At 40.9% G+C, this 27951-nt stretch overlaps 1 protein-coding gene across 4 annotated transcripts; it reads right to left on the minus strand.

The window, feature by feature from the left end:
- Window positions 1–809: 809 nt before the first annotated feature.
- NUDT12 (nudix hydrolase 12) lies at window positions 810–26720 on the minus strand. Of its 4 annotated transcripts, none has more exons than XM_090038350.1 (8): window positions 26590–26664; window positions 25960–26139; window positions 23927–24140; window positions 18472–19061; window positions 16429–16596; window positions 13826–13939; window positions 10215–10414; window positions 810–5370 (listed from the first exon to the last, which is right to left on the minus strand). In XM_090038350.1, the coding sequence occupies exons 3-8, from the start codon at window positions 24130–24132 to the stop codon at window positions 5260–5262; spliced, it is 1389 nt and encodes a 462-aa protein (XP_089894476.1). In that variant the 5' UTR covers window positions 24133–24140; window positions 25960–26139; window positions 26590–26664; the 3' UTR covers window positions 810–5259. The 4 variants fall into 4 exon arrangements, 3 of the variants coding, with proteins under 3 accessions (XP_089894476.1, XP_089894478.1, XP_089894477.1); XR_016441215.1 differs by lacking the exons at window positions 25960–26139; window positions 26590–26664 and adding exons at window positions 8331–8455; window positions 25583–25888 and having other exon boundaries at window positions 5253–5370; XM_090038352.1 differs by lacking the exon at window positions 25960–26139 and having other exon boundaries at window positions 26590–26720.
- Between the last annotated feature and the right edge of the window lie 1231 nt (window positions 26721–27951).

The raw sequence follows: 27951 nt of genomic DNA on the forward strand, positions 1-27951 counted from the left end.
TTGCACTTTGCTTGCCTCTTTCCATTATTTGTACAGTGAGCTTATATGCCTATATAGGGCATGGTTCCTAAATTTTAGGCATTCTGATGAGTAAATATGGACATTTATGTGACTACACTGGATATGATCCAATGTGCCTATAGAATATAAAAAAATTCTATAGGTGCAAAAAAATTTTTTTAAACATTCAGAAGAAAAACACCAACCTGGTAACTTGCAGTATAGGACCTCCTAGATATTTTAAAACTCCCATTTTGTAAGCTGGGGGTGGTCCTGATACATTATACAGCCCCTTGTGTGCCTGAAGCAGCAGTGATAAGTGAAATAGAATTCAAAGACTTATTTAGGGTGATAAACAATGATACAATAGAATCTGTTCAATATTTAAGATATCTGTATAGATTGGCTTTTAGTTTAAGATAAGTACATTGAGAAGATACTTGTTACTTGATTTCATATTTTTGCAGGGTAGAAGGTTGGTGGTAGAATGCTTCTTTTTCCTACTGTATGAAAAAATTCCTCTGAAGTTGTTAAATATGTCAGAAGTGATGGCAAGAAAATACCTATTCAGTTTCAGTTCCCTAACTATAACCAACTGCCAAGTTGATAAGCTAACTTGCCAACTCAGCAGTATGTAACAGTCACCCATGGCTAAAACACCTTACCTCTATATTCTATCAGTATCATTTCTCACCGCTACCATCACCCTAATTGCTCCTTGAATTCTATCTTACTGCAGAAGAGGGCAATATAAGCACTAGAAAGCTTTAGTTTGTATTCTTACTGGAAAATTGAAGATTTATGTTTTTAATTAAGTCTCTTTCTATAAAACATGGCAAATTTAACACCAGGGACCACAATTTACTCTTAAATTATCTGTCATTTAGCAAAACATCATTTATATATAATTCATAATATTAAATTATACACTCAAGTAAAGTTTGCTAATTCCCACGATTGCACTCAGTTGTGTAAAATTAAAGCACAATTTCTATACTTTATAGAAACAGAAAAATGGGAATAAATGACTATAATTATATGGCATTAATATCTGTGTCCAACATTTTAACAAATTCTTTAAAATTAAAAATATTTAAGTAAGTACTTACTGTCATTATGAGCCAAGATTAATTTTTCTTAAATACTCAGATTCTCCAGTTGCTAACACTCAGCATGAATAGTTAGGTTTTATGAGCTAACAATGGATGTTCCAGGTTTCTTGTTAAGGCTTAATGTGCTAACTTGTACAAACAATTTTTTTTCCTTTTTCCTTTATCTATTTCTGTACTGTCAACCCGGGTCAGCAGTAATAGCACAACCGCAGATATGTATCCTTCCAAGTAATGAAGGAAAAAAGGCACCATAAGTTATTTACCCTGCAGTAGCTAAAGCAGAATAATAATCAACTTAACTCACCTGGGTAAATTCCTTATCAACTGTCAGTCTTTTCTGGAAAGTCTGAATCAATACATTTATTTACATTAAAAGTAAAGATAAGAGACTAGGTAATATTGTTCAGTGTCTTGGCCTGCTCCATTTCTTTTGATTTCTATTTCTGTCCCTTAAGCTCAGAATCTGATTAGTATATTTAATTCCATGTAGCATCAGAAGCGTTCTATCTTTAATCAGCCTAATGGTATGCACCTTTCTTTCCCTTATGTGTTTTAGACTGAAAGGTAAGAATTATATTTTATTCTACCCTATACACATATTTAAGATGTAATAAACTAGCAACATTTTCATATGAAGTACCTTAACAACAAATATTTGCTATGTTACCATATGCAAATTAAAACTAGCAACATTTTTCAAGTTTATACCTGTACAGCAAAACATCTGAGTTACAAGAAACATTTTTATATACATATGCCACTATGAAAGCTTCACAATAGTCATAATTTTATTAAGTACTTATCATATTTGTTCACTGTTTCCCAATTTATTTCCTTTTTCACTGGTTTTTATTTTATTATACATGTTTGTCAGTAACTATATATACAGGCTACATATATATTTTATGTTTAATACATACAAAGTATACTGTACAGAATAAGATTTAATAACTGTTAATGCTGAAATGAACAAGAAAAGAAAAAAACATTAATATCTTCAGAAACTTCTCTTATTCTTTTTTCTACACACTCTCCATTGTGTTTTTGTTTGCTCTGGTATCACAATGGACATGGGAAAGGAAGGGATATGCTGAAAGAGACAGAGCTGCACCTTCATTCAATAGAAACAATGCTCCCCCCCACAACTCCACAGTAATTTTAATTATTCAACAAGTGGCATTAGAGGCATTTCCCTCAGTACTGACCGGGGGTTAAGGCATATACTGTTGGTGCAGAAACAGTCTTTTGGATTAAACATATAGAGTAAAAACCTATGGAGGTGTTACTTTCGTCAAATTCCAGCTTGACTAATTATATTCTTCCTGCCTTCTCTTTCTGTATGTTGGTTAAGTAATGTTCTAACATGCTATACAGCATTAAATGACTGCAGTATTTTACTCAAGTGATGTTGGATTTTCAGTTACCTTATTCATGTACATAATCTGTAAATAATAATCGTCCTTAAGAAAATACTGTACATTCAAAATATGATTCAATTTTGATGTCTACAGACAAGCTGAATGAAAATAAAATAAAAAAAGTTTAATTTTAACTTGTGAATTAAAAGATAAAATAGCCTTTATTTTCCCAAGTAACATAGCTTTATTTCATAATAGAAGAATGGAAGCATACTCTGCAAGTGCAGACTACTGGATAAACCCACTGAGCCCAACAGCAGTGACTTTATATTATAGCCATCATTGTGGGGTGCTGTGAGTAAACTAATTAGGATGGTTGTGTGGCAATTTCCCCACACTCATTTAAATGACCTGCTTGTGGCATCACATGGACATGGCTACACCGCTTCTGCTTTAGAAGACAGTCTGCCCAGAGGAAGTATTGTGACACGTGGCATGAGCAGTGAGGCACTGCTGCTGGGCACTGTAAGTTTACCATGTACATGTGGCCCAAGACACTTCAGTCTCTCCTTGAATTGTTGAGATGATGATTTAAACTGAAGGACTACTAAAATGTTACTTTATTTTTCACTATTTACTTCTTGCATTTCCTCTGTCAAAAAAATGGAAAATATTATAAACGACTAGATAATTGTTCTTCTTTTTTCACAGTGCATGGGTTCTGAAACATTTCATAGTATAGTTTGAGTCCTCACAGTGACGTCATCTTGCGGCTACCTCTTATGAACTTCACTGTCATGATCCTATTCTTTCCTCTATATACTAACTACAGTAATTTCCCACATGAAAAGTCAGTCTTAAGTAAAAGACTTTATACTGTATATGTATTTTTAGCTGCTTTAACATAAGTGAATTACTTTTACATTGCCTGTAGTTGTTTCCTTTTCCCCTCTCCCATGTTTCTCACTCTCTGTTTTCTCACCATCTTCCCCCTAACCAAGATGCTATATGCCACACAGTCCTCCTCTCCCATTCAATGTTATGCTACCTGGTGTTCTCTTTTTGCTCTCCTGAAGATACTGCTATTCAATTTCCTTCTGTCCTGTGCTTCTTTCTCACTGGGAGACAAGTCTCTTTATCAACATTCAGCTTCAGTCCTTCTTGTAGATCTGGTCCCTGAGCCCATTTTCTATGTTATCTCCCCCCATGTATCAGTAGCCCCTAGTGGAAGCATCTAGGCTCAAAAGATAGAGATAGAACAAAAAGAAGTGGCTAGCAACTTATGTCTTGTTAGCTCTTGCCAGTGCTTTTCCTTAACCTGATAAAAAAAATCAATTTCCTCCAAGTAAATGAAAATTATAAAGACAGGTTATACATTATTTTTATGATTGAATCTTATATGATTACATTATGATTACATTATTGTCTACTTCTTTGAATTTTTTCATAACACTTTTTTCACTCTGTACTTATAGGTCATTAAAGAAACAAAGCTGTTTCCATAATAACAATATAATTTTATAATCTTCCATTTTGGAAAGAAAATAGTTTGAATTCCTGTCACTAACTTCTTATAAGGCACAAAATCTGAAATATGGTACTGTAGCTTAAACATATATAAAATATATGCTTTTATATATTTTCTGCAACAATCTGAAACACTGTACTGTTATTAAAATTAAATATATATCAATACATTAACATTATTTTTCTAACCTCTATTATCTTCTCTTCTTTACAGTTGGAATTGTTATATTTAGGCTACTTTCAATTTTACTCCAGCACTTTCAATTACATGCAAACTGCATAACCAGTATTCCATAATGCCTCATATATTAAGCACCTTTTATTTTACATTTTTGTGATATCATTTAAATTTTTGCATCTTTTATGCTTAGTTTAATTAATCTAATTATCCCTGCAGTTCTCTAAAACAATATGCACTGACCAGAACACAATCTACCGCACACTTGTTTGCTGCTCAACAGCACCTACCACAGTCACTGCCTTATACCAATATCTGATTATCAGGCTGACAGGACAGCTCCCCACTCTTCTTTATTGCAAATATAATAGTGTAGTACAGTATGTCTATGTGGGTATGTTAGTTCAGATTGGATTGCTGCAACGCTATTCATGTGATGTACAAAAATGCTACACATTCAGCATCTTGCTATAGCAGCAGCTAATACTTGCTGATTTCTCCTGCAATAAGTGCTACTGTTGCTAGATTTTAAAAAGTATTTTGTTGATCTGAGGGGAGTGGCAAGTGACTGCAGATAAAGGGAGAATGGAACAGGATGAAGATAGAAGAAAATGAAAAGGTGAATAAAATATGGGACAAGAAAGAGAAAACAAGACAAAAGAAGGAAGCAAGATAACAGAAAAGGAGATAACTACACAGAGAGTGTCCCAGACAACAGGCAGCTTTTAGATAAAGTTATGTGGAGTTGGGACCACTTCCATCAGGGCTAAATTAAACCTTACATCTCAAACAAATAAAAGATCCAAAGTAGGTAACTCAGGAGCTGGTAAGAAGAAAGAGTGATAGGGAAAGACAAAAATATATTTAAATCTTGACACTATTTTTTGTTTGGGTTAATTAATGGGCACTATCCTATTCCAACCCACTTCTGAAAGGGACAGTGGGTCAAGGCAAACCCAAAAGCCAGGATTAAGACTCAGTTACTGTGGTTACACTCTGTACTAGATGATCCATTATTTCTAACTTACTTTCAATATTAGTGGTCATTGGAAGAAGTAATTTAAATTAAATCAATTCCTTGGATTTAAAGGTTAGAATTCATTCCAATCCAGTGCTTTATCAACTGGTGTGCGATGGCTCGACTTGGTGGCACAAAAAATGAACGCTGATTTCCTTTTATGAGAACTTCCACAACCTGCAATACATACAGATTTTGTCTCATAAATTAATCTTATAAACATACACAGTCTAACATTTTAAGAACACATGGGTACAATACTGCAAAGGTCTAACAGTCTATTTAATTTATCTATCATAGAATCATAGAAAACCAAGGCTGGAAGGGACCTTAGGAGGTCATCTAGTATAACCCCTTCCTCAAAGTAGGATTACCCTTAACTGTACCATCCCAGCCAAAGGCCACTACCAAATACTTCAGAGGAAGATGCAGATAACCACAGGCAAAGCTTTTATTAAACCCCTCTCATCAATCAGGTGAAATACACCTGAAGTCTACAAGTTTATTTTCCTTCTAAACTAACTGTAAAAAATCATGCTTTATTTAAATGTTTAATCCCTTTCTGTAGCTTATAACTGGCGGAGACCACCAGATGGTGCTGTTACACTGTTCTACAAGTTCTCTTTCTTAACATACAAGCAAGCTTTCAGTCTTTAACGAAAATGCTGCATTTTTGGTTTTCTAAAGTAGTTTTTCAGAAAGTGTGGCATTTGCTCTCTGTTAGAGTAAATTACTGAGGCACAGTTCCTCCCTGAAAAGTAGGCATTAGCATTTGAGTGGAAGTCCGAAAATATGGGATTATATGAAGGCTTTCGGTCAACCTGTATATTTGAAACCAGTGTAAATAATTTAAACAAATGGTTCTAAAAATATACTGAGATTTTATCTTGCTGATTTCTCCTGCAATATAAAACTGATATGAAAAAGTCCAATATTTGCTAGTGCTTAACAGTGAGTTGAGCAGATTTTGGTTTTACCCTGGACAACAAGTTGCACAGATTATGTGAGTGTAAAACGGTATTTCCTTTTATCAACTTTAAGTTTGCTATTTTCTCTAACAGCCCCCCCTTGCTGTGGTCTTATTTTATTATGTGAAACACTACAAAGCACTGTTGATTTACTATGTTATTCATTATTTTATGCTTCTATGATATCCTAATGTGTCTATTTGTTAAACTGAGGGCATCTATACATTACATTTAAGACATGATTAATCAGTTAATCATTTCTTTAGTCGAGAGTAGACAAATGGTTGGAGGGCCATTTACTCAGTTTTGAGGACCCGTTGAGGGCCATATCCATCTTTCTCTCACTCTCTTTCTCTTCTCTCTCTTTCTTTGGTATCTTTTTTCATACACTTGTAACTTAAGAACCCAGTCCCACAATTCACTGTACATGGATGTGTCTCTCTCTCTCTCCCCTCTATGTCACTTTCTCTTCTGTCTCTCTCCCCCTCTTTTCAGAATCTGCTGGAGCTGTAGTTTGCTGCAGCAGGCAGGCGGCAGGGTCAGCTGTAGATACTACTGGGAGGTTCAGGAGCCTACACACAGAACCTACAAGCAGCATCCACAGCCGATGCCACTGCACTCCCAGAGTAGTGCAAACTTCCACCCAGAGCACTGACCCAGAACCTGCTGGCAACATCAGCTGTGGATCCAGGAAGGTGGCAGCATCAGCTGTGGGCACATCCAGCCGATTCTGTGTTGGGGCTCTGGAATCTTGCTGGCTGTGTTCACAGGTGACACTGCTGCCCACCTGCTGGGATGGCAGTCCCAGCTAGGTTCACAGCTGATGCCTGATGCTGCTGGAATGAAGCAGTGCTATCTGCCCACCTGGCATCATGTAGTGGCCAGAGATGCTGCCTGCCTGTGGGCCAGATCCAGTTAGTTCACGGCCATCCACACATGGGCCGGATTGAATCTGTGGGTGGGCCAGATCCAGGCCATGGGCTATACATTGCCCAGCCTTGTCTTAAATTGTGACCCAGCCACACTTTCAATCAAGTAAGGGTGTGATAAAACAAGCAATAAACCACAGTTATTCCACAACAAATGCATAACTTTGTGGCTCGTTCTTATCATGCCATTAGTTAAATGTGTGGCCAGCTCTTTGGCTGGAAGTCCTATCAGCTGATGGGGCTTCCAGCTGCAGCACTGCACTGTGTACTGTCCCAGCTCAGAGTCCCACAGCTGATGAGGCTTGCGGCCTCAGCAGCATCCCATTCACTGCCTCAGCTGCAAGCCTCATCATCTGTGGGACTTGCAGCTGCAGCACCACATGGGATGCTGCTGCAGAGCTTGCCACCTACCTATCTGGGGGAGCCAGGGATCAGGATCAGCTAGGGCTCGCTCCCCTTGCACTGGCAATAAGGCACGATTGGATCTGATGCTGAATCTCACAATGTGGGCATGCTAGAAGGGAGGAACAGGCTGCAATTGGACCTGGACAGGTTACAGGGGTGAGCAGATCAGAACAGGATGGGATTCAACACTGACAAGTGCAAGGTGATGCACCTGGGGAGGAACAACCAGCAGCATACCTACAGACTGGGGAACTCCCTTCTCGTCAGTGCAGAAGCAGAAAAGGATCTTGTAGTCATCAGTGACGCCAGGATGAACATGGTGAACATGGGCCAGCAGTGTGGGGATGCAGTCAGGAAGGCCAACCATACCTTGTCGTGCATCCATAGATGCATCTCAAGCAGGTCCAAGGAGGTAATCCTTCCCCTCTGTGTGGCATTGGTCAGGCTGCAGCTGGAGTACTGCATCCAGTTCTGGGCGCTGCACTTCAAGAGGGATGTGGACAACATGGAGAGGGTCCAGAGGAGGGCCACTTGCATGATCACGGGGCAGCAGGGTAGGCCCTATGAGGAAGAGGCTCAGGGACCTGAACCTGTTCAGCTTCCGCAAGAGAAGGCTGAGGGGGGATCTAGCGGCCTGTTACAAACTAGTCAGAGGGGACCAACAGGCACTGGGGGAGTCCCTGTTCCCCCGAGCACCACCAGGAGTGACTAGAAATAATGGTCACAAGCTGGCAGAGGGTAAATTCAGACTAGACATCAGGAGGCGCTATTTCACTGTCAGGGTGGCTAGGACCTGGAGGAACCGACTTCTAAGCAAAGTGGTGCGGGCTCCTACCTTGGGGGTCTTTAAGACAAGGCTGGACAATCACCTTGCTGGGGTCGTTGGACTCCAGTACTCTTTCCTGCCATGGCAGGGGGTCAGACTTGATGATCTGCTCAGGTCCCTTCTGACCCTAGAAACTATGAAACAATCATGCATCAGATCCTATCAAGCCTTTACATGAATGTCTAGAGTGGCCCTAAGCCCAATTTCTTTTATGATAGTATTTTCCTCCTTCTAAACCTTGTCTCAGTATAACATCTATTTCTGCTGCACCCTGATAAGGTGACCAGAACCGAACCCAGGAGTCCAATTCCTGATAAAGAACTTCATATACGTGTGTGATCACTTGTAATATTATGCTATTTTTTCTAAAATTTTCACTAAAATTTTATGTATAGAGGTTGTTTCTCTTTCACTGAGGAGTATTTTATTGAACTGTTCAAAACTGTTTTTGCAGTAGATAAGTAGTTCATATTACTTTCTAACAAGTATTGTCTTGCAATTATAGTACTATGATCTCATACAACTGTAACTTACAAACTAATGATGTATAAAAAGTGATCTCTGGGCATACTGTTCATATTGCTTTCTTTTACAGGTCCTACAAAGTGAAATTCAGAGCTGGCGTAGGGATATGCAGCTTAAGCAAGGACTGAAGTTTGGCCCTTGTTCTTTCAATTGTGGTGCAAGGATTCTTCATGGTATTTAATTTTTCTGTCTATCCCATCTTCTGCTTTGTAAAATATTCAGCAACCAGGACCTTTAAATTAGGCTTCCAAAAAGAACTATTTTTCAAGGATGCTGGACACCTGCGTCTCATACTGACCTTAATAAAAATTGTGGGAACTTGACATTTCCAAAAATTCAGCCACTTTTATTTAGATAGCTATATATGGGCTAGTAGCTTAACCTTACTCAGTTTTGCAAATAATAATTTTCCATGTCCTTTATATATTTAGGCAGAGGAAAAAAGCAATGCACAAGAAAGTTAATTTTAGTGCATATGTAATAGTAGAATTCCAAAGTAATAATCCTTGACAATGCTATCTTTGCCTATGTACTAGGTAAACATGTTGCCTTTTAATATGTAAGTTCAAATAGAGTTCAGTATGCTGGGAATAGAGCTGCGTGATCCACCACTGCAGAACTAAGTCACTATTCAGGATTGGAAGGGGCAAGGAAGTCTAGGCTGAAGACAGCAGGTTCTCAGTGTACAAAATCCTGTTTTCCCAAACTAAAATGGAGATGGTTATGGAATTCAGACAATTGAAAGTTTACTTTACAATTTCAGCTGAGCTGAATAATTTTCTATAAATTTTAATTTCTACTATGACTGCTTATGCAAAAGGTGAAAAATTGTTCTGTTTAACTGTTTTGAAAAAGTATGTGGCTGCATGCCATATAAAAATATTGTACTGATGTTACACACTGGTGCCTTCCTTCTTGAAGCTAATGAATGATTCCATAATAAAAAAAGACAAGGGAATTGTAGGCGAGGGAGGTAAAATTATTATGGAACACTGGATTATCTAGGTGACAAGAAAATGGAAAGGCAGGTAAAAGACGCGATACTTCTCATAGCTGCATTCAAAAAAATCCTCAGAAAAATGACCAGAAGTGGACCAGGATAACAAAAATGCTCTCAAAGACAAGCTGTGAACACCTAAGCATGGCAACAGCATTCAAAATGTCTGCGCAAAGTAGCTATACAAGCGTTGTCTTTTATGAGTATCTGCCTTTCTTTGTTATATGCAATTTACAATTACAATATAATTGTATGATATAGGGAGTATAAGTACTTGTTCAACTTGCTGAAAAAGCACATATCTATTGTATGCCAGAACCAACACAGTCACAGAACAATCAATACAAGAAGGAAATTAAATTGAACTTTACCTGTTCTCTAGTGAACCAGCGGGCATCCTCTATTTCATTCTTGTCAACTTTAATTTCTGTAGACACAGCGACAGCTAAGCAACCAATCATTAGGGAGGAGGGCATTGGCCATGGCTGACAAGAGACATACTGAACATGGCCAACCTTGACTCCACTCTCCTCTTCTACTTCTCTTCGAACCGCATCTTCTATTGTTTCACCTAATCAAGCAGGGCAAAGAACAAGCAGCTGATGAAAATGCTCCAAGCAAGGATTACACTCTATACATTCAACTGACTCAAAAGATTTGAAACTGCTTTGAACAATTATCTGCAAGGGTCTAGTTCACAGACTGGGGCACAGATCTGAAGAATGAGACACAGAAGTGTTATAAAAGGCAGATACCAAAGCAACATTTTCAAAATGGAAAAAAAATGCACGGTGCCACCATCATCCTGTAAATTTCTAAGATGTGAATTTACTGTAAGTATGCAGGCTGGCAGTACTCCCTGAAATGAGGACACATGTAGGAAATATAAGGCACTTTAACTCAAATTATTTTTTGAAGCAATCGTTTTATTATTACGGCAAAAAGGAATTTTGTCAACTTTAAGTTAAGGTTTGTCCTATAAATATAATGGCATAAATTACTACAGTTAAAAATAAACCAAGTGTTTAAAATATGAAAACTGAGAGTAAAATGAAAGTAGATTATTTAAATATATTCACACCTTAAGCATTCTAATAGATTCTTCGTCTCCCTCAAAGAATGTCCTTTGCACCAACCAATGTATAAAGAAATTCTTCTAATTTCATTATTAATAGAAAGCTTTAACTCTTCCTAAGAAAAATCATCATACATACCACAAGTACGTGTGTATTACTTAAATGTATAATATGTTATTTGTACATGGGTTTTAACTGAAGTTTTTTGACATTTCCCTAACTTTTACTTTTAATTTAAGGATTCATATATATCATAATTTTTCATAGAACACAACATTTTGACAAACGATGAGTGCCCAGACATGACTATAACGTGATTAAATATTACCTTTATTCTATAAAATCTATAGCACAAAGCAATCCACCATTCTTCTGCCAGACTGAACAGTAACCAATGCTAGGAATACAATATCATTGTTCCTTAGTACTTTGTGCTTCTCTTTTGTGAATAATATCCAGTTATTTTTTGCTAGTCTTTGCCTTAAGTTCCCTGACCAAACTAATGAGAGACACTTCCTGGAAGTATTTGGGAGGATCATTAATTGTTTCTCCAAAGTAGACAAATCTCTTTATTGAGCAAAATTAGCATGGAAATAACATAATATTCTGCCCTCTGAGATTTCCAATACTACAGTCTTTAGCTGAGCTTAGAACTGAAAAATAAAGAAGTTAGAAGAAGGGAAACAAACAAACAAAAATGGATTCTGAGATTGTTCATCCATACAGCATTAGTTTCATTAGCTGAATTTGTAGACTTGGCTATGCATTATGGTCTGTGAATAAGATGTATTACAACATATGAGAGAATTCTGCCCCCACACCTCAAAAAAAACCCCCAATGACATTTGATACAAAAAACTGTTCAAGTCACACCTGTGACAAAAACATGTAACTCAATGTAAGATATAACCTCTATTCTAAACATGTAGAGTCCTTTTCTTCACTGCTGGTTTGTGCACGGCAGTGAATGAGTTCAGTTTATCTGAACAATTTAGACAACAAAGGAAAAGATTTCACCTGAAAGGGAAATTCATTAGCCCCCAAATCTCATTTCTGTCTGAGTATGTTGTATTTACTATCACTATAAATATTTGAGACTATTATTACTGAAAGAAGATTACCAAAAATTCTTTTCTCTTTTTCCTATACATTTTACAATACTTTTTAACTTTTTGCATTCTTTTATAGAGTTATTTAAGTTCAGGATATTGCAGTCACTTAACCACTTGCTTCATTCTAAGTACATACGTAGTCCAGCTGAATTCAATCTTAGTTTCTACCTTGCTGAAAAAAAAAATCCTTGTATATTATCACCCAGGAAAAAGAAAACAGTATAAAGATATATTTTAAAATATATATTTTTTAAAAATCAGGTCCTGGAACTTAAAGAATTCACTTTCAGAAAATGGAATGATTTGAAATTACTTTGCTAAAGAAATATCCAATTTTGAGAATGTTCCTTTAAAAAAAAAAAATCTGACAAGGTATGTGGAATATTCAGCATAAGATATCCCTAAAAGACATGTATATTTATTTGAACCGATGTGGAACAATATAAATAGAGCACGCAAGTAATTACAACACTGTTTGGAAGCTATTTAAGTAATTGAATCACAACATGCAGTGAAATGAGCAAAAGATAACTAATTCAGTTCCTATAAAAAATAGAAATGTGTACTTAATTCCTTATATTAGCAGCTAAATCCTTAAAATGACTGTTAGTGAAAATCTTTCCCTTGATCCTAACGTAAGAAAATTTCTCAGAAAATAATTCTCATTTGAACTTCTCATGCTTGGTCTGACTCTACAAGACAGCTGTTTTTGGTGGTGGGCCCTTTTGAAAACTTAAGAAAAACCTCTTTGGCCATTTTAAATGGAGAACAAACAAAACTGAGTATTTAGTATTGAGGTTTGGGGGATTTTGGCTTTTAAATCTGAAATCACTTGTTGGCTTTACAAGTTAACAGTTCTTATTTGAGGAGTCAGTTCTGAGAGAGAAATATGGTATGTCTATATGTTGCAACACAACTACTTGTAGAAATATATGCATGCTAACTAACTCTGACAGCATGGTTTTGTCAGTTCAGGGGAAGTGTTGTACTGGTACAGCCATAGTAGTTTTGGGACCCAGGCTGTTGTCTCTGCATGGCATGCGTTGTATTGTATAGACATTCAGAACTATTTCGGGGATCTCTGCACACTGCTAGAAAGAGTCATGGTTAGGTGGAACGTCCTAAGAAATGAACACTTCCTACTGAAACCTCGCTTCTGCTTTGACAACACAGTGCCCACTTACTTCTGACTGTCTTGGGGATTGTTGCTGGAACACAACAGTAGAAGTCCTATCTCAATGAAGTACTAATGCCAAAGTCTTTGAGACCTTTAAATGGGTTGTGCACAGTTATTTTTTCTTTAAGTAAAAGAAATAAGGAAGATGGCCATACATTTCATTTTTGCTGGGCCAGTCCCATTTTAAACCCCTCTGAGAACTGGACAAAGTGGCACTCTCCAGCTTGGGGGAGTGGAAGGGGGTTGCTCGCCTCCTGCAGTGCTGTGCACCTGCACTCAGCTGAGACTGAAGCTTGGAGACAGCTCAACATGCCAGAGTAGTTGTTGGTATGAACAGTGTCATATTTTGAGACTCGGACACAGGGTCACCTTGGAATAAGTAAGCCCCCATGTCCAAGCCAGTTGAGCAGTCTCTGCTGCCCAAATGCAGAGGGGGCTGACCCAATGATCTGTAAGGTCCATTCCAACCCCTAAAAACTATGAAACTTCTGAAATTCTTTTCAGTGTATTTAAAATCAATATCCAGGAAAATCCTTTTGAAAAACCACAAACAATTTCAATAGTGGACTGGGTAAATACAAAATGAACTGACACCAACATCATGAGGAAAATCTCACCAGGTTCTACAAATCCAGCAAGGCAGGTAAACATGCCTGGAGGAAACGTACTCTTTCTACCCAAGAGGCATTGGTTCTCATCTGGATGAATGACTTGCATTATCACTACAGGATCTGGAATGCATATGAAAGAAATCTGTTCAAATTTAGCATTTCTTGGCTCAAAATACAGAAACAAATTCAGTCGTGGATAATCCCTATTTAATATTAATGTATATAAATACAGATACAATATCTTTAAGAGCTTAAACTCTTGGAAAATGCTTGGGGAAAGCAGTGGTTTTAAACAAGGTACTGTTTAGTGTGACTTTGTAATATATATGTCTAGCAGGGGTACCCTACCAGCCACGGCTTGAAATTCAGGAAATAAATGATCACTTAACCATGCAACCCATTAAAGCAGGGCTGTCCAACTGGCAACGTGCAAGCCACCTGTGGCCTGGGAGGAGTTAAGTTGTGGCCTTGGGCTCCCAGTGAGCCACCACTCCCCCATTTCTGTGGCTGCAACAGCAGATGGAGTCTCTGGAGGGCAGTGGTGGTTGGGGTACCCATATGGACATTCAGTGCAGTGAGGATCCATTTGTGTAGTTCCTGAGTATGCAGCCCCCACTGGGGTGGCCCACAGAGCATTTGGCTCCCAGCTGCTTAGAAATTGGATAGCCCTGTGTTAAAGGATTCTCAGCATTAACTTAATTATATGTCCAACACAAAACAACAGTTCTTTCAGCAAAGACAAATTACCACAACCTCTTCTTTGGTCACAGATAGGAAACAACTATGTATTATTATGATTGCAATGCAGTAATGTCTTTTCATTCTTACTTTGGTCAAATTTCTCTTTCTAGCTATCACTCCCTTTCCTTGGCACATTCCGTGTTTTCTCTTTCCTTTTTTTGTTTCTTTTCTTCCTCTCCTCAAGTCTTTCTTTCATGTGTAACTACTTCTATTTTTGTGTTTTCTCCCCATTTTTTTCTATTATTTCTACTTCGGTCCTTCCCCTCTTTCTATATCATGCCCCTACCCTTTCTTTCCCATCTTGGACTCCTTGTTATAACTATGTTAATATGTATATTTTATATCTGCTTTCTGTTCTTTCTCTCCATCTTATTCTACATTCTACTTGTTTTTAGTTTCTTGCCTGTTTGCCCCTCTTGTATTCTCCTTCTGTCAGACTGATTTAGTAATGCCAGTAGGCAAGTACTTTTCAAAGACTGGTGCCCTACTCAGAATGTACCTGTGGGGACATAGTAGAAACTGTAAGTCCTACTGGCTGTCATCTTTTTAATAAAAAGAACCAAAAACCAACTAACAGTTCAGTTCAGATATATAATCCTATTTATTGTCTCAGTTTATTAAGCTAATGACTGTGAAGAAAAAACTGTTAATGGGTTTATTAAGTTTCACTGTAGCCCAAAAAGCACTAGAGAATGGTGGACCGAGTAGGATTAATAAAATGGCAGAACAACAGAGGCAAGGAAAGAGAGAAATGTCATCTTTCCTTCTGAATCATCTTGTGTCTTGTCTTTGACAAGGTGATGGGAGAGAGGAAAAGGAAGTCAAAGAAAGATGATGCAGGGCAAAAAAAGATAGGGAGACCACAGCAAAGGGAAGAAAACTCAAGCTTTTAAAAGAATAACAAGGATGGTAAAACACTAATTTATGGTTTGACATGAGGATTCGGGTCCCTTGCCTGTCCCAGATTTCCAGGCAAGTCATAAGGCACAGACATACGAAGCGACTTAAGTGCCAAAGTCTGAGAGTGTGATCTACAAATCTCCACCCAATCTCTTTGGCATCTGAAAGTTCGTAGGTGTCTCTAAGTTTTTGCTAGCAAAGTTCCCTGGGGGACTCATTCAGGTACTGTGTGTCCAGAACTAATACCATTCTGAAAGGACTGTGCAGCTTGCCTATTTAGGATCCACAGAACTCATTTGAGATCCACCTACTGGACTTACTGTGAAATTTTAACCAGCAGGCATTCTCATTGCTGAGAGAAATAAACTTAGTACAAACAGAGCACCTATGGCCACTTTCACTTGTAGCAGTGGTGGTGTTGTTTCTCTGTGCTGCAACTGTTATCTCTTACCCTAAATCAGTGGTGGCCTACTTTTCTGGCAGGCCGGGCACCAGTTAAGCCCTGCCCTCCCTCTCCCACCTTCTTTATCAGGTCTTGCATTCAAATGCTTATCTGACTCTATCCCAACTATATAGTTGATCAATAAAAGATATCTCCCTAAGAAATCCTTGCCTCTTGCATAATTTCTGAACCATCATGGCTTCATCACTGATACACTATCAATTTTGATAGCTAACATACATACTTGCAACATCACTTTCTATTAAGGTCATTACATTACTACACATCAGACTGCAGTTGTGTTGTATTATTATGTCATACAACACAGACAAAAAGCAGCTTGGACTACTTAACTCTGAATAAAGCTGGCAGACACGCACTGTCTGGGAGATAATTAAAAGAGATAAGAAGGGTTTGAATGAGGTAACAGGAAGACTTAAAAAGGAGCAAGGCACAGCAAAGACAATGAGTTAAATAGTGATCATGGACCAATTTTCCTCAGCCATCTGTTTATATTTAAGCTTACCAACTCTTGGATATGATGTATTGTGAACACCTTGTAGACTGGGGCAACCATTTTTTAAGCAGGTCTTCTTGTAACCTCCTTCTTCTGTCTTGGTTGTACTACCACATGTTGGGCAGAACTGATACCGGCTGTGCCATGCGAGAATGGATCTAGCCTGGGCTACTACTCCTTTAAAGGGAAAAAAAAAACATAAGTCATTTAAAATCAAATAACATTTTTCAGCTTTTATAATATCACAAGAGAAGGCTGAGAGGTGACTTGGTAGCTGTCTATAAACTTACCAGGGGGGACCACCAGGGAATGGGAGAGACCCTGTTCACCTGAGCACCTCCTGGAGTAACAAGGAATAACGGCCATAAGTTGTTTGAGAGTAGGATCAGGCTGGACATTAGAAGGCACTATTTCACAGTCAGGGTGGCTAGGGGAACCAAATTCCAAGGGAAGTGATGCTAGTTCCAACTTTGGGGGTCTTTAAAAGGAGGCTTGATAACTACCTAGCTGGGGTCATATGAGCCCAGTATTCTCTCCTGCCCAGGGCAGGGGGTCGGACTTGAAGATCTACTTGGGTCCCTTCCAACCCTATATCTATGAATCTATGAAAATGTTTGGTAAAGCAAGGAAATCATAATTATCAATTAATCATGAAAATCGAACTAAGACCAAGCTTTAAACTGTCACTTTAATAGACTTCATCTTTTCCATTGTACCTATGTTAAACAAAGCCCTGATTCATCTGGATCTGCCACAAATACTAATGAAGGGTAAATGCAAAATCAGAGTCAGGTTGTGTGGGCAACCAAGAAAAATCACTTATAATTGTAGGTGATCTGTAGAATGCTGTATTTTAAAAAGTTTTACATTGATTAACATCGGAAAACTGAGATTTAATTTTTACTCAGGAGCACTTTAGGAAAATTCTAAACAAAGGAGGAATCAGCACAAAGCCTTTACCTCATGACTAAGATAATACTAGTGCTATCTTGTGTACATATTCTTGTGCATTATTTCACAATACCCACTATTTCTTGACCTTAAGCCCTTTCTAGCATGCCTTGTCTCATTTCTGTCTCTAGAGCACCCTGAATACTGGGGCCTCAACTCTTTGGGTGTTATTTTAATGTGTACCGGTTACTGCGCTAGTATGCACACCAGAATATATATATAGTATGCACACCAGAATACTTTTTTTTTCTTCTCATGTAAGTATTCAAAAACTGTTCATTAGGATCCTCTTTTCTATACTTGTCATCTATATATGGGAATGTTTTTTCACTTGATTTTGATGTAATAATATCTCTGCATTTACACATGGATGGTTTACACACAAAACCATGAGGTTTTAAAATCTCATCACCATATTTTGCTGATGCTAGTATCTTTCAACTGTGTATAGGCCAAATTCTACACACAACCAGTTCTAGACAGTAAAAATTGGTAACTGAATCTCAACTAAAACTGACTATTTTATCTATGGTGATGGGCAATCAATTTGGCATCAGGAATTTTACAGATTGGCAAGGACTTGGGTAGTTTATTCTTTTCTCTACCACATGGAGAACTGTTCTGGATCATTTAACACATTCCCTACCATTACAGTAGCAAGGAACATGTGATATACTTGTTCCCCCCACATTCACTTGTGGAATACTGATATTTAGTTTTTTCTTAGGAAGCTCTGTGCTATGGTGGATGGGAGGATTCAGAATGGATGACCTTGTGGACTGCTTGAGCAAATGACTTCTTAAATCTGCTGGTCCAGAAAGCCTGTTTCTGTCATTTTAAATTTGATCTTTCTATAACAGTTTGCACTATTCAAAAGATCTCAAAAGTTATGTTACAAGGAGTTAAAGTTCAACTCTCCTTTGTGGATGATCTGAATATGGTCAGTTTATATAAAGGTATCAGTGAGAGGTGCAGATTGGCCATAGACTTGCTGAAGGTCAGATATATACTCAGTAAAGAGGCCAAGGTATCTTAAATGCTATTCACCTATTCCTTCTTTCTGATTCAAGAGTTGCTAAATTTGCATTTTAGGCACCTTACCAGCTTCTTTTTCAGGCAACTGCAGGAGTGCAGGCATTGGAGGATGAAGAAAATAACAATCTTGATGCTTCTGTTTAAACTGCTCAGCGGAGATAGAATCTATGCTAACAGCAAACCAAGCAACTAATCCATCCTCTTTAACTTCTTTTAAAACTCCTCCATTGTGAGTAGCTAACAAGTCTTTATTCCGTTGAAGTTCTACTCCAAGAAAAATCAAGATGACTTCTTCCGTCATATATTCCTTGACATCCTTGTGGCACAGCTTACAAAGCCTGACTTCTGGCTGCTGGGTACTGTCCTCTTCTCCTGCTAAAGTAACCAGTGGACTTAACTTTGAAAAAAGGATGTAAACTGTAGTTGTATGGCTCTGTTTTTTGCTTAGCCATTTATAATCTGTTCTTTTATCACTTCTTCTGTCCAAAAGTGTCCTGCTGAAATAATTTTCACATTCCCTCACTTCATTTGGCAAGGAGATAAGTGTCTTCCCATCCTTAATATTAGCCAGTAAATTCGCGACATGCTTATACCCCCAAAATTTAGCAATGTCCAGTGCAGTCTGCCTTGATTTATTGGCAATGGATTTGTCACATCTATTAAAAACAGAAAAGATAAACAATGGTTAGTGGAGTAAGTGTGGTCTGTGAGGGTCTTCCTGCTGTATATTCTTACTTGTGAGGATGCATATCTGAGGCCATTAAGCTTTGGAAGTTTGAAATAGTCCTTATTAAGGCCACACAACCTATATAGGGTATTGAACATTCAAAGGTTTAATGATAAAAAAAGCTCATACAGTCTCAACAGCCCAGCAGAGTAGATCACTGAGCAAACCGCCTAATGGCAATTTTGATGCAGTACAATAAAAGGAGACTAAAAGGAGACTTGGATCAAAGCAACAATTGCTTCAGTTACAGAGAGAACAGTGATTTTCAACCGGGGCGGATCCAGAATTTCCCAAAGTGAGGTGCAGAAGCCACAACCCCCCTCTTCCTTGCTTTCTCTGCCCCATCAGTCCAGGCAAACCAGGCTGCAGGAGCTACTGAGGAGTTTCTAAAATCTTAAGGCAGGTGAAAATACCCTCTTCCTTTCCCTTTCTGTTCAGAGGCAGTCTACCCCTCCTCTTCTTCCCATCCTGCCCATTCTCCTGCCTGCTCCAGCTGCATTCTCCACAGTTGGGGGTAGGGAAGTTCCAGAGCCAACCAGGATGAGCAGGGGCTGGGGTCAGCTGGGGAGGGCACAATAGCAACTGGGTGACTGGAAAGTTCCCCCCACCCTGCCTGGTCACAGTGCAGGGGGAACCCCTCTCCATCCTTGCTGCTGTTGTCCCCACTTCCCAGTAAGGCTCTGGTTCTTCTCTGCCCTCAGAGCAGTGGGGAAAGGCAGGCAGGCAGGGAGGGAGTATTTTCACCTGTTTTAGGAAATTTAAAAAGTCCCTGGAGGCTTCTGCAGTGCAGTCCAATCCAAAAGGGAGATGCAGCGACGCCACTGCACCCCCTCTGGATCTGCCCCTGATTTCAAGCATCCATGAAAGGAAGTAAGCACATAGACAGATATAACAATTGTATCAGTACTGAACATGCTAGTATTAACTATTAACATGCAATGATTATGCCTATGTGCCTTCTAGAGCAATATTGTTCCAAAAGTGTTGCAACTTTAACATGGTTTTATTTAGTAGACATAACAGTTGATGCAACTCCTCCCCTCCTTTTAAAGTGTTTAAAAGTCAAGTCTGTCCAACTGGTCTCTTTTTATCCTTGTCTCTAAATGTCTGGTGTCACAAGAAGGTGCTCTTGCTGCTCTAGAAAGAGATTAGCAAAATATCCCTATAAAATACTTGATCCTTGAAGATAAGGGAGAGGGTGTAAGGTTGGCTCCTTACAATGTAGAAATGTAGTTTCTATGAATGTTCCAGTAAGTTTCTTTGACTTTGTGGAAAGCCAAATTCCCAGGGGTGGAAAGAAAAACAAATTAAGATAAAAATGCTCACCTCAGAAAAACAAAAATAAAAGGGCCAGGAAAATCCTCACAGATCTTACATCCAAAAACAACCATTAGGACCATATTGTCTGATACACAGGTAACTACATATTTCATGCAGATATGCCTGCATTGAGGTCGACTGCTTATGCTCGAACTGGAACTTATGTTTTAGAAAGACATCCAAATGAAGACTTCAAATAACAGAAGTTTACCATATCCTTTAGCCATCTGTCTCAGTGATTAATCATCTTTATTGTTTAAAAACTTGCTCATTTCCAGCATGAATTATTCTTGTTCCCAGCCACTGCATCTTGTATCTGTCTGCCAAGTTAAAGTGTCCTATCTACTGCCTCTGCAGGCTCTTGCAGACTGTGACTGAGTCACCTCTTTTGTTCTCTTCAATAAGTTAAGCAAACTGAACTCCTTTAAATTCCTTATAGCAAGCTGCTTTTTTCATATCTCAAATAATTCTCTGCACTTTTTACCAAAGTCCATCTAATTTTTCAATGCCCTTTTTCAAAGTATGGATGCAAAACTGGCTACAGTATTCTAGAAGTGGTCTCACTAGCACTGTACACAGATGCAATATTATCTCCATACTCCTTGATAATATCCCTGCTTATACATCTGGGGTCATATTAACTCATAGCATTACACTAGCAATTCCTGTTCAGCAGTTGGTTACCTACCATAGCTACCCACAATCCTTGAAAGCCACTTTTTTCTTGGATACGGCTTCTCTTCCTTTATGACCCGCATTCTCTTAATAGAAATGAAAACTTACATCCAGATATTTTAGTATTAGTGTCAGCATTCAGTGGTAGAGTTTCTCTCTCCCTTGAAACTGACAGAGTCCTCATTATTGGAAAAAAACTAAATCTGACTCCAAGAACTCTTTCTGCCTCAAGGACTCCACAATAAGACAGGCCACAGAAACTGTAATCCATGGTGGGCCTAGCCATGAATTTGTAGCTGGTTAAAAAAGGGTGCGGACAAAACAGCCCACAGACAAACTACAAATTACAGTTACAATCTGCAAATTACAGTTGCCTTTTAGATTAATCTTAATCATGCCATTGACAGCACCAACTTTAGCCAGGTCCAGGATTAGGGGTCCAAAATGTAATTTAAAGCCAATTTTGCTCTCCATTTGTCTTGTGCCAATTGCAGCTCAACTGGACCCCATATCTGACTCAGGCCTTAGTTTAGAAGACTTACCCTTTCAATCAGTCTCATCTAGCCTTCTGATGACTCACAAGAGTCTCCCCAGAGCTTTGAGGTGTTTCTTACATTGTTTTCATTGCTTGCAGTGACATTTGCAGAAATATCTAGCAGTGACTGACTTCAAAGCAGGCTACTTTAACATGCTAGTCTCTCTTTGACCCTGAGTGATGCACTGATATAGCGTTTGAAAATGGTAAGTGGTCTTCCTTCTTTTTTAGATGTTATACCTTCAAAAGAAACAAGTGCAGTGGCGCATGAGAGAAAGGAGTTGAAACAACTGAAGCACAAGTGCCAAGAAAAGTGCCAGGGCACTAAACAGAAAAATTCAGCACTGATTAGGGTTTTATTTGATAAAGGTGTAGTGTGGCCGTGCACAAACTCATTTGACAATATTTGTGCTAAAACATTAAGAAGTCAAAGAAAATCCCTCACTGGTACTGGGGTACTTTTTTACAAATGTGCCAGGAAAAATATGAAAGCACATTTATTTTGCATTACAACATAGAAGCAGATACAAAATTACAGACCTAAATATCCACTGAAAAAACAAACTGGAACATTCAGATTTATTAATTTTAAAATGAGTTGTGTCCTGCTCTTTCATCACTGCCATCAAGTGTAAAAATAACTTTTAATAGTCTGGGGAGTTCTACCATGGGCTGAGAAAAGTGAAAACAAGGCAGAGATGGTAACTTTTACTGAGAGAATTTATTTATATCTTTTAAACCAGCAGTGTCAGATGAGGGTCAAATGAGTGGTGCATGACTGATCCAAAGCAGGATGAGTGGTAAGGGAGCAGCCCCACAGGCCAGAATATATCTATGGACTAGGGGTATGGAAAACAGGCCATATTTGATTCAGATTTGGATTCCGCCCAAATTGGGCATGGTGATTTGATTTGTTGATTTGGATCACTGTCCCAATTCAAATCGGCCAAATCAGAATTTGAAGATTTGATGCTGATTCAAGGAATCAGTGACTTGGCCACAGGCACAGGTTTAAATATTTTTTCTACGTACCCTGAGGTACCAGGTGCGGCTCGTGAATGCTGTGATGGTGGGATGAATGGGGCGTCCCACAGGAGCACGGAGGCCCCCACGCCCCATGTGCTTGGTGACAAATCCGGAAGCGGACTGGAAGTACTTCCGGTTCACTTCTAGGTCCAATGCTGAAGGCCCCCCTGGCTCGGGGGAGACCCCAGGTGCCTCCCCAGATCCAGGAGGTATCAGTTGCTAAGCGGGGGGGGTGCGAGGGAGGCCCCCACCATGCTCCCTGGCGGACTCAGAAGTGGACTGGAAGTGCTTCTGATCCACTTCCCAGTCTACTGCTGAGCATGCTGGGGACCTCCCCGCTCCACCCCGCTCCTGTGGGACACTCCATCCGCCCCACCATCTCAGCATTCACGAGCCACATGGTACCTTGAGGTATGTAGAAAAAACATTTAAAGTTGTGTCTATGTCTGAATCATCAAATCTTTCTGAATCTTTCCAAATCGTTTCGGAAGGATTAAACGGTCTCCTGATTCAATTCAAATTCAGAGATTTGGCCACCGAATAGGGGCGAACCTCTGCTGAACTGAATCAGCGACCAAGGCTTCACATCACCCTACTATGGACTCCCCCCCATATTGCTGGATGCTGCACACATGGTGCCTGGGACCAAGCATCCCAGGGGCTTGGTTGCTGCTGCCAGAACATACTGCAGTGCCAGGCTTCTGTTCATGGTGCTGCTGGGGGTACAACACTGTGGCGTTCCCCAGCTTGCCTGCCAAGGGCTTGGGAGAATACTACAGGAAGAAGCCTGGCATTGTGGGCACCTGCTTGCTACTGCAGGAACAAGGCATGTTGTTGCATCAGCTCCAACTCCATGGGCATAGCCCAGGTACTTGACTGCTGGTGAGAGAAATTCCCTCATTAAAAATGTGGGCCGGATGAACCAATTCTTTGGGCCCAATGACTTGACTCTGCAGGCCAAATCCAGGCTGCAGGACTTATGCTTGACACCCCTTTTAAAAAATATTTTTAAAACATGTTTTTAGACATACATGGACCTACAGGAGTACCAACTATAAACTAATCTGGCATTAGAATGCCTTGAGTGACTTGCTCTGCAAGGTTTTTCTTCTCATGACCCACATAGTTAAGTTTACTCATTTATGGACCTGAATATGGTGGTAATTCAGAGAGAGCACATCAAAGGGGAAGCAAGGAATCCAGTAAATTCTTTTGAAGAAAATGAATCTGTTTCTTACCCTTCTTCAAGAAGAATCTGCACAATCTCAAGGTGCCCATTCCTAGCACCATACATTAAAGCTGTCCAACCATTTTCGGATGTTGCATTAATAAGGGATGGAGACTGTGTCAGCAATGCTTTCAACCTGGCTGTGTCACCAGCAGAAGCAAAATTATGCAGCTGAGAAATCATCTGCTGCTTGGGGTTCCTTTCAAGGGCTGTCATTATCTCAACTAGGTTGAAAAAACAGAAATGTGTCCAAAAACATATTCATGATACTTTTGATTTCATATAATTAAAAAAGAAGAATAAAGAACACGAATACTACATTTATTTGCATACCACATACCTACAAATAAGAGACAGACATTGTTTTTGGAAGACAGTCTGTAGAAAAAGATTTTTCTAGAGTTATACCCAAGAGTTTACTGCATGCAGCAACCTGCTCATCCCCAGCCAGCTCAGTGACTCTTCAGCCAAAAGCTACTATCTCATCAGCAGCTGTGAGAGGGTTAACATGGGACACTGTCCCTCCTGCCTGGTGCCCCAGGGAAAAGTGGGAGCCATTGTAGCACACTGTCTCTATGTTTCTATTCTTGTAGGATTTTTTCCAGAAAGGAAAAATCAGCTTCCCTGATAAAACATTAGCCCCATTTTTGGAAGGCTGATTTTAGAGAAAAAGTGTGGACTGAAAACGTGCCCAGATATTAAGACAGCACCTTCAAATGAGGGATGGAGCCATTATTTTTAATTTTTTAAAATGAATCTAACCCATAAAAGAACAGATTTAACATTCAAAAACATATTCAATCCCTCCAAATATACACAAAGACAGACATTAATCTTGTATCAATGGTGCTACTGCAACACAAATAAATGTCCATGGAAGTCTAGCCATTTTACTCACAGGTACTTCCCTTTATTAAGTGGTTTTTAACCTTTTCAGACTGCAGGCAGCCCTTGGAAAATGCCAGCTCTTAGTTTTCACTTTTTGTTTTTTACTATATAGCAATTCTTGTTATAAAGAATTCAGGAAGACCACAGGTCAGAATGTTTTTGACATACTGGATTCCCATTTATAATCTCAGGGTTTATCCTGTAAATCATGTCTACAGTGGTGACATGTAAGGGGTGCATGACTGACTGGCCGTGCTCGCCACTTACGGAGTGCTGGTGTCCCCTCTGCGATTGCCAGCTGAAACAGTGCTCCTGGAAGTGGCCACAGACACACTGATCGGCCATCTCAGGACCTCCTCTCCCCTGGTCAGCAAGATTGACGGTGGGGGGACTTCCCCCCCCATCACTGACTGGTCACTGGGGGGGGGGGGGCATGTGCCCCCCCCAACTATAGTGGCACCAGTCGCCCATGCATGTGTACATGTTTGCACCTAACAGTGCTAACGTTGCGGCATCCCACCACACCTTGGCATGCCAGTTGAGAATAGCTGATTTAGAGCTTCATCGGGACACCAACAGGTTAGTGGATGCTGGCCCAACCATGATGCAGTTCACTGGCTCCGAAATGCAAGAGCATCATTGCTAATCTTGCACTTTTCACTGGCATAGGTTTAAATCTAGATTATCTGCTTCGTTCTCATCAGACCTGAGAAAGAAGCATTTGTAAGTCTGTCTAACCCTACCCCCACTACCTGGTTGGTCCAATGAAAGTCATCACCTTCAGAAACTCTTGCCTCTCTCCTAAGAAGGAAGTAATTCAGATGAGAGCTGTGTAACATCTCCTGTATCCTTCGCAGAAGCCATACAGCCCCGTTCAACTCTACACGGGGCTGTTAGGCTCATCCTCTCAGATACCAACTCTAAACAGTAATGGTGTGACATAACCCTGGCGGGCCAAAGGTTTTGCAGACGGTGGGTTCCCGGTCATTGTATCTTGGCAGTGGTGTCACACAGGAAAAAAAGAGAGACAGGCCTATACGTGAAGCAGACTGGGCTAAACCTATTTGGTGCAGAGAGGAAACATAGGCATGTGCCAGCTCACAAACAGTTACCCTACCCACCCGCTGTTGTTTGACAGAGCTATCGGTTACGTACCGACTGATTCCTTGGGACAGCTGAAATGATGTGAGGGTTAGAGGCTGACAAGTGCTCCAAGGCGGGGAGCCACCGAGATAAGGGTCAGGCCTATCTGCAGCATAAGGGGCAAAGCGGGCTTAGGCCCACAGAGCAACGGTTACTCGCCTTTATTAGAGGGGGCTTCTGGGTGTGTATCAACTGAAATAATGGGAAAAATAAAAGATAAAGCATGGACAGGAGCAAGGTATCAGATTTAAACAGGTGCCCCGAGGGGGAATGCTGAGCAGAGCCACTGGATAGTGTCCGCCGCAGTGAGTCCAAGGAGGTGGCTGACACGGCCCTGTGAAAATGCCCGCACACGCGAGTGGCCAAGGGGCCTGTGCACCAGGTACAGCTACAACCCTCCATCAGGGAGCCACTGGGGGCGTATCAGTGATGGCTTGGGGCAAAGAAAAGACACAGCAGGGACATGAGCGAAGGTCGGAGGAGCAAAGGCTTAAAACAAGTGCTCTCAAACCCTGCTGCACAGGGGCGAGGGGAGAGACCCTGAGCGGCGCATGCGCTGTCCCCGCAGTCCCGGCGGCAACAAGCGCCCGCGCCCGCCCCCGCGCGACCCCTGCAGGGAGGGAGCCCGAGCGGTGCCGTTACCGTGACGCGCCCCGCGCGCCGCCCGCCTGCGGGCCAGGAGGAGGAACGACGAATGACCCCCACTTCCGGTCAGGAGCAGCGGTCGCCCGGGCACTTCCGGTGCCGTTCTCTCCTCCGACCTGCATGCTGGGAGTTGTAGTTCGCGTCCCTGCGCTCGCCCAGCCCGGCCCGTTCCCCAGGGCTGGGGGCAGCCCCTTCCTCAGCGCCGGCCGGGCCCGGGGTGGGTGGTCTTCTTTCTCTCTCTCTCTCTTTGCTCCCCTGCTTGCCTTTATTTCCTTCGGACTCTACCGGGGGGAACCAGCATTATGAATTAAAAAGAAGCCCTTCCCTGTACAAGGGCAAGAGGTTTGAAGGCGCTGAGGTGGGGCTGCGCAGTCGTCTGGCCCTGCTGGCTGGACAGGCAGTGCAGGGCCAGTCAGTGGGTCGGGTGTGGCGCTGCTTGGCTCTGTGCCGCACTGCTCTGTGCTGCTGTGGGTCGTTGTGCTCTGCCCTGTGCCCCTCCGCACCGCCCTGATTCGCCCTGTGCCTGTCCACGCTCCCTGTGCCGCCTGGATTAGCCCCAGGCTGCCCAGCCGGCCTCACTTAGCTGATTCTGTGCTGCCCTGCATGGCCTCGCTTAGCCTCACGCCACCTCGATCGGCTCCAGGCCCTCAGTCTCGTGCACAGGACTGTGCTATTCAGCCATTTGGGCTCCCCCTGGGTTCAGAAATTTGACAGCAGGAGAGCAGCAATGGGCCACCAATGCTCTTTCCACCACCACATTTTCAGAAGTCGGGGGGGAGCCCTGTGGGTTGGATAACATGGCTCCGTGGGCTGGACCTGGCCTGCAGGCCCAGAGTTGAACACTTCTACTCCAAGGTTAGGAATCAAGGGTGAAATCCTGGCCTGGCTGAAATCGGTGAGAGTTTTGCCACTGACTTCAGTGAGGCTAAGATTTTACCCCCTAGGACCTAAGCTGGGCCTTGTCTGCAGAAAAGAAGCATGTACTTCTGCATGAAAGATGAAGCAGTGAATGACAAGCACTGGTCCCCTCTTCAATTCTGGTGTTTTGTTTGTGCAGCATCCTTCTGATGGGATCCAGTAGCCCCTAACTGGTAGATAGAGCCCAGCATCTTAGTTTGGTAATGGGAAGGCAAAGAGAGGAAGATGCTTTCCCACAAGGTCACAGTGCTGTTCCACACTCTAAAAGTAGTGGGTCCCATCCCCCCGGCCACACACAGTGCTGAGGCCCCTTCTCTGCCAACACTGCTGTACCATGCATCCATGGCTCTCTCCCCCACCACTACATCGCACATGCACCCCCATCTCAAGTCGGCATGGCCCCCACCTCAAATCTGTTTGGCCCCCGGCTCACCCTCAGCT

This window comes from Crocodylus siamensis, chromosome 3, assembly GCF_052110815.1.
Source record: "Crocodylus siamensis isolate JL-2025a chromosome 3, ASM5211081v1, whole genome shotgun sequence".
Classification (NCBI taxonomy): domain Eukaryota; kingdom Metazoa; phylum Chordata; order Crocodylia; family Crocodylidae; genus Crocodylus; species Crocodylus siamensis.